The sequence below is a fragment of the Pan paniscus genome, chromosome 1, assembly GCF_029289425.2.
Source record: "Pan paniscus chromosome 1, NHGRI_mPanPan1-v2.0_pri, whole genome shotgun sequence".
Taxonomy (NCBI): Eukaryota; Metazoa; Chordata; class Mammalia; order Primates; family Hominidae; genus Pan; species Pan paniscus.
Window position 1 is genome coordinate 115,646,633 of NC_073249.2, and position 6,205 is coordinate 115,652,837.

The following is a 6,205-nucleotide window of genomic DNA, read 5'->3' on the forward strand; positions in this document are numbered from 1 at the left end:
CTACTATTATGCAGCTCTATTGTTTAAGCTTTCTGGATTTGGCTTAAACACATGCACATATATTGTCAATTGTGGGAAGCTTTACAAGTTATATTCCATGCACTTTTTGGACAGAGTTCTAACAGAGCCAGCCAGTCCACAGAACAGGCAGACAAAAGTTGAATTAACTGGGGCAAATAGGACTCTTATACAACTCCAAAATATGTGAGATTCTGCAGCAAACTGGGAGTACCTTCAGGATTGGCCTGTTATCTTCTTCAGAACTAAGTTCATCTTAAAAATTTAAGAAGGTGGACATTTCAACACCATCAAGTGCATTTAGGTGACATGTTTAAGTTAACTTGACTTCCTTGAATGACCTAGTTGGTAAACTAGTCACTAGTAATTCGGTCACCAGGCAAATCAAGCCTGCAAGAAAGGAAGCCAATATTCAAAATGCCATGTTACCATCTAAACCCATACAAATTAGTTTATTTCCAACAATAATAGGTAACTTCAATAATGAGACGTCTAACTAAAGCAAGCTCCTCTAACAAGACTAAGACAGCATCTCTTCTTCTAAGGCTTAGGTTTTGCCTAGAATTCCCGATACATGAAGTAGCCCATACCAACAGTCATTGCTCCTACAACAAAGCCTTGGGTTGCCACACGCATGTGGATCAGATGAATGGACATTTGAGTATTTCCCTTGCTCTTCAGTTTGTATAATCCATATACAACAATTGCTGCAAAACCTGCTGCTCCAACAGGTACGAATGGTGCCTCTTTAGTTTTTCGAGTAAGTTTGGATCCCTGATCTTCCTCATATGAAGGAAGGGAAACACCTGTGTCTGTTGACATAGTGATTGCTTGAAGAATCTCCCTAGAGCGAGAAAACCTTTCACCCACCAACCGGCTTCTGATTCCTGCACGCGCACCCAGTCCTCCCGGCTTCTCCCCACCCCTAGAGATATAATTTCCAGAAAGTTCTCAACACAGTTACTGAGAGATAATCAAATTCAAGTTACTACAAGTCATCTGAGGTTTTTCAGCAGGTACCAGTCTGCTAGAACAATTACAGTATTTGCAAAGCCAGAGTTAGAAAATTCTGTCTGCTCCCGTTTTCTAGAAAATAACAACCAATGGCCAGGCGCGGTGTCTCACGCCTGTAATCCCAGCACTCTGGGAGGCCGAGGCGGGTGGATCACAAGGTCAGGAGATCGAGACCATCCTGGCTAACACGGTGAAACCCTGTCTCTACTAAAAATACAAAAAATTAGCCAGGCGTGGTGGCGGGCGCCTGTAGTCCCAGCTACTCGGGAGGCTGAGGCAGGAGAATGGCGTGAATCCGGGAGGCGGAGGTTGTAGTGAGCCGAGATCGTGCCACTGCACTCCAGCCACAACAGAGCGAGACTCCGTCAAAAAAAAAAAAAAAGAAAAGAAAAGAAAAGAAAAAGAAAAAAAGAAAGAGAATAACAACCAACAAAAGCTCCCCCATAGCTTAAGGTCTGTTCCACTTTGCTTATCGTTTGTGGGGTGGGGACAAGACTTATTAATATGTGAGTGTTCCCCACCTTCCTTTAACACCCTTCTGTCTTCATTGTACTAAATAAAGACCTTGGCTGTCCCATTCCTATATTTTTGTGAAAGAGAATTGGGGGACTGCCAAAAACCAACAGATATTGGTGAGAATGTGGAGAAAAGGGAACACTTATACACTGTTGGTGGGAAAGTAAATTAGTACAACCACTATAGAAAACAATAGGAGATTTCTCAAATAACTGAAAATAGAACTGCCCTTTGATCCAGTAATCCCACTCCCAGGTACCTACCCAGAGGAAAAGAAATCATTATATCAAAAGGACACCTGCATTCACATGTTTATTGCAGTACAATTCACAACAGCAAAGTCATGGAATCAACCTAAGTGTTCATCAACAGATGATTGGATTAAAAAATGTGGTATACACATTTCATGTAATACCACACAGCCAAAAAAAGAATGAAATGTTTTTTGCAGCAACATGGATGGAATCAGTGGGAGAGAAAAATAAGGAGGCAGTCTCTGCCTGAGTATGGAATTGCAGCGTAGACATTAAGGACACCGTAGTCCTTATCAGAGGCTATTATCACAAGTGAAATGACTCAGAAACAGAAAGTCAAACACCAAATGTTCTCCCTTGTAAAAAGGAGCTAAACATATGGAGTGGAATTGTAGACAATGGAGACTACAAAAGGTGGGAGAGTGGAAGAGGGATGATGGATGAAATACTGCCTATTGGGTGCAATGTGCACTATTCAGGTGATGGGTACACTAAAAGCCCATACTTCACCATTACACGGTATATCCACGTAACACACCTCCATCTGTATCCCTAAATCTATAAAAATAAAAACAATAAAAATAAAAAAACAAAAAGAGAAAGAAAACACATGGATAGCTAATGACAGTTTCAGTTTCCAACACAAAAAAGACAACTTTAAAAACATGAAAAAATTTGTGGACTGGGTTGAGAGAGAGGGGAAGGTCTGCAGAAGTAGAAGGAAAGATGAGAGAATTAGACAGAAAGAGCTGGAAAATAACAGGGACGTGAAAAGGCATAGAAACTATGAAGGGTGGATGTGAAGACAGGGATTTGGGCTTTATTGGGGGAAAGGTCCCAGCCCAACATCTCTGGAGGAGAATGTAGAATGGCAATTTTGAAAAATGTTGCCAATGCTTACATAGTAGACCCCTTTAAATATTCTTTAAGAGATGTAAGTAAGCATTGGAATTCCTATTTAATTGCTATTTGTGCAGGTGTAATGTGCTTGTTAAAAAATTTTAATTTTTAATTTTTGTGGGTATATAGTAGGTGTATATATTTATGGGCTACATGAGATATTTTGATACAGGCATGCTATGCATAAAAATCACATCAGGGTAAATCAGGTATCCATCACCTCATGAATTTATCCTTTGTGTTTCAAACAATCCAATTATATACTCTTTTAGTTATTTTAAAATGAGCAACTGCATTTTTAAAAATATAGTCACCCTGTTGTGCTAGCAAATATTAGATCTTATTTATTCTTTTTACCTATTTTTTTTTTAACTCATTAATCATCCTTCTTTTCCCTCCCTCCTGACTACCCTTCCCAGCCTCTGGTAACCATCCTTCTATTACTCTATCTCCATGAGTCCAATTGTTTTAATCTTTAGCTCCCACAAATAAGTGAGAACATGCAATGTTTGTCTTTCTGTGCCTGGATTATTTCACTTAACATAATGACTGCCAGTTTCATTCATTTTGTTGCAAATGATGGGATCTCATTGATTTTTTATGGATGAATAGTAGTCCATTGTGTATATGCACCACGTTTTCTTTATCCATTTGTCTGTGAATGGACACTTAAGTTGCTTCCACATCTTGGCTATTGTGAATAGTGCTGCAATAAACATGAGAGTGCAGATATCTTTTTGATATGCTGATTTCCTTTCTTTTAGGTATATACCTAGAAGTGGGATTGCTGGATCATATGGTAGCTCTATTTTTAGTTTTTTGAGGAACCTCCAAACTGTTCTCCATAGTGATTGTACTAATTTACATCCCCACCAATAGTGTATAAGGGTTCTCTTTTCTCCACATCCTTGCTGGCATTTGTTATTGCCTATTTTTTTAAATAAAAGCCATTTTTTAATTAGGGTGAGATGATATCTCATTGTAGTTTTAATTTACATTTCTCTGATGATTAATGATGTGAACACCTTTCCATACCTATTTGCTAGTTGTATGTCTTCTTTTGAGAGATGTCTGTTCAGATCTTTTGCCCATTTTTAATCAGATTATTAGGTTTTTCCTATAGAATTGTTTGACCTCCTTATATATTCTGGTCATTAATTCCTTGTCAGATGGGTGGTTTGCAAATATTTCTCCCATTTTGTGGGTAGTGTCTTCACTTTGTTGTTTCCTTTGCTGTGCAGAAGCTTTTTAACTTGATGTAATCCCATTTGTTCATTTTTGCTTTGGTTGCCTGTGCTTGTGGGTTATTGCTCAAGAAGTCTCTGCCCAGTCCAATGTCCAGTAGAGTTTCCCCAATGTTTTCTTTTAGTAGTTTCATAGTTTGAGGTTTTGGATTTAAGTCTTTAATCTATTTTGATTTGATTTTTGTATACGGCGAGAGATAGGTATCTTGTTTCATTCTTCTGCATATAGGCAATCTAGTTTTCCCAGCATCTTTGTCAAAAATGAGTTCACTGTAGATGTATGATTTATTTCTGGGTTCTCTATTCTGTTCCACTGTTCTATGTGTCTGTTTTTACGCCAGTACCATGCTGTTTTGGTTACAATAGCTCTGTTGTATAATTTAAAGACAGGTAATGTGGTTTTTCCATTTTTGTTCTTTTTCCTTAGGATAGCTTTGGCTATTCTGGGTCTTTTGTGGTTCTATATACATTTTGAAATTTTTAAAAAATTTCTGTGAAGCATGTCATTGGTAATTTGATAGAGATTGCATTGAATCTATAGATTGAGAACTATGGACATTTTAACAATATTGATTCTTCCAATTCATGGATGACATGGAATATCTTTCTATTTTTTGGTGTTCTCTTCAATTTCTTTCATCAGGGTTTTATAGTTTTCATTGAATAGATCTTCCACTTCTTCAGTTTAGTTAATTCCTAGGTATTTAATTTTATTTGTGGCTATTGTAAATGGGATTACTTCTTTGATTTCTTTTCCAGATTGTTCACTGTTGGCATATAGAAATGCTACTAATTTTTGTACATTGATTTTGTATCCTGCAACTTTACTGAATTTGTTTACAGTTCTAATAGTTTTTGTTTGTGGAGTATTTGGGTTTTTCCAAATATAAGATTGTATCATCTGCAAACAAGGATAATTTGACATTTTGCTTTCCAATTTGGATGCACTTTATTTCTTTCTCTTGTCTGATTGCTCTAGCTAGGACTTCCAGTACTACGTAGAGTAACAGTGGTAAAAGTGGGCATATCTGTCTTATACCAGATATCAGAGGAAAGCCTTTCAGTTTTTCCCCATTCTGTATGATACTAGCTCTGGGTCTGTCATGTATGGCTTTTATTATGTTGAAATGTGTTCTTTCTATCCCCAGTTTTTTAAGGGTTTTTATAATGAAGGGATGTTGAATTTCATCAAATGCTTTTTCAACATTGGTTGAAATGATCACATGATTTTTGTGCTTCATTCTGTTGATATGATGTATCACACTGATTGAGCCATTCTTGCATCCCTGGGATAAATCCCAGGTGGTCACTATGAATGAATTTTTAATGTGTTGTTGAATTCAGTTTGCCAGTATTTTGTTGAGGACATTTGCATCAATAATCATTGGGGAGATTGGCCTGTAGTTTTCTTTTTATATATATGTTTTTGTCTGGTTTTGGTATCAGGATAATACTGACCTTGTAGAATGAGTTTGGAAGTATTCTCTCCTCCTCTATTTTTCAGAATAGTTTGAGTAGGATTGGTATTAGTTCTTTCAATGTTTGGTAGAATTCAGCAGTGAAGCCTTTGGGTCCTAGGCTTTTCTTTGCTGGGAGACTTTTTATTACAGCTTTGATCCTGTTACTTGTTATTGGTCTGTTCAGGTTTTGGATTTCTTCGCAGTTCAATCTTGGTAGGTTGTATGTATCTAGGAATTTGTCTATTTTTTCTAGATTTTATAATTTATTGGCATATAGTTGCTTATAGTAGCCACTAATGATCTTTTGGATTTTTGAAGTATGAATTGTAATGTCTCCTTTATCATCTCTGATTTTATTTATTTGGGCCTTCTCTCTTTTTTTTAGTCTGGCTAAAGGTTTGTCAATTTTGTTTATATTTTCACAAAACCAATTTTTGTTTCATTGATATTTGTATGTTTTTCCCTTTCAATTTTGTTTATTTCTTCTTTGATCTTTATTATTTCTTTTCTTCTACTAATATTGGGTTTCATTTGCTCTTGTTTTTCTAGTTCTTTAAGATGCATAATTATGTTGTTTTTTAAATTTTTTTCTACTTTTTTGAGGTAGGCATTCAATGCTGTAGACTTTCCTGTTAGTACTGCTTTAACTGTATCCCATAGGTTTTGGTATGTTGTGTTTACATTTTCATTTGTTTCTTGAAACAAATGAAATATATTATATATTCTGGTTATTAATTCCTTGTCAGATGGATATACTATTCTAGTATAACAGTTTTTTCCTTCAGCACTTAATAGATGG

At 36.3% G+C, this 6,205-nt stretch overlaps 1 protein-coding gene across 1 annotated transcript; it reads right to left on the minus strand.

Annotated features, from left to right (window-relative positions):
* LOC100978548 (HIG1 domain family member 1A, mitochondrial-like) lies at nucleotides 1–1,849 on the minus strand. The gene has a single exon (XM_034948160.3). It carries the CDS (start codon nucleotides 838–840, stop codon nucleotides 577–579), a length of 264 nt encoding a protein of 87 aa, XP_034804051.1. The 5' UTR covers nucleotides 841–1,849; the 3' UTR covers nucleotides 1–576.
* Nucleotides 1,850–6,205: the final 4,356 nt, after the last annotated feature.

Bases quoted from the DNA above. Each gene is read 5' to 3' on its own strand.
- LOC100978548 (XM_034948160.3), bottom strand. From the start codon at position 840: ATGTCAACAGACACAGGTGTTTCCCTTCCTTCATATGAGGAAGATCAG.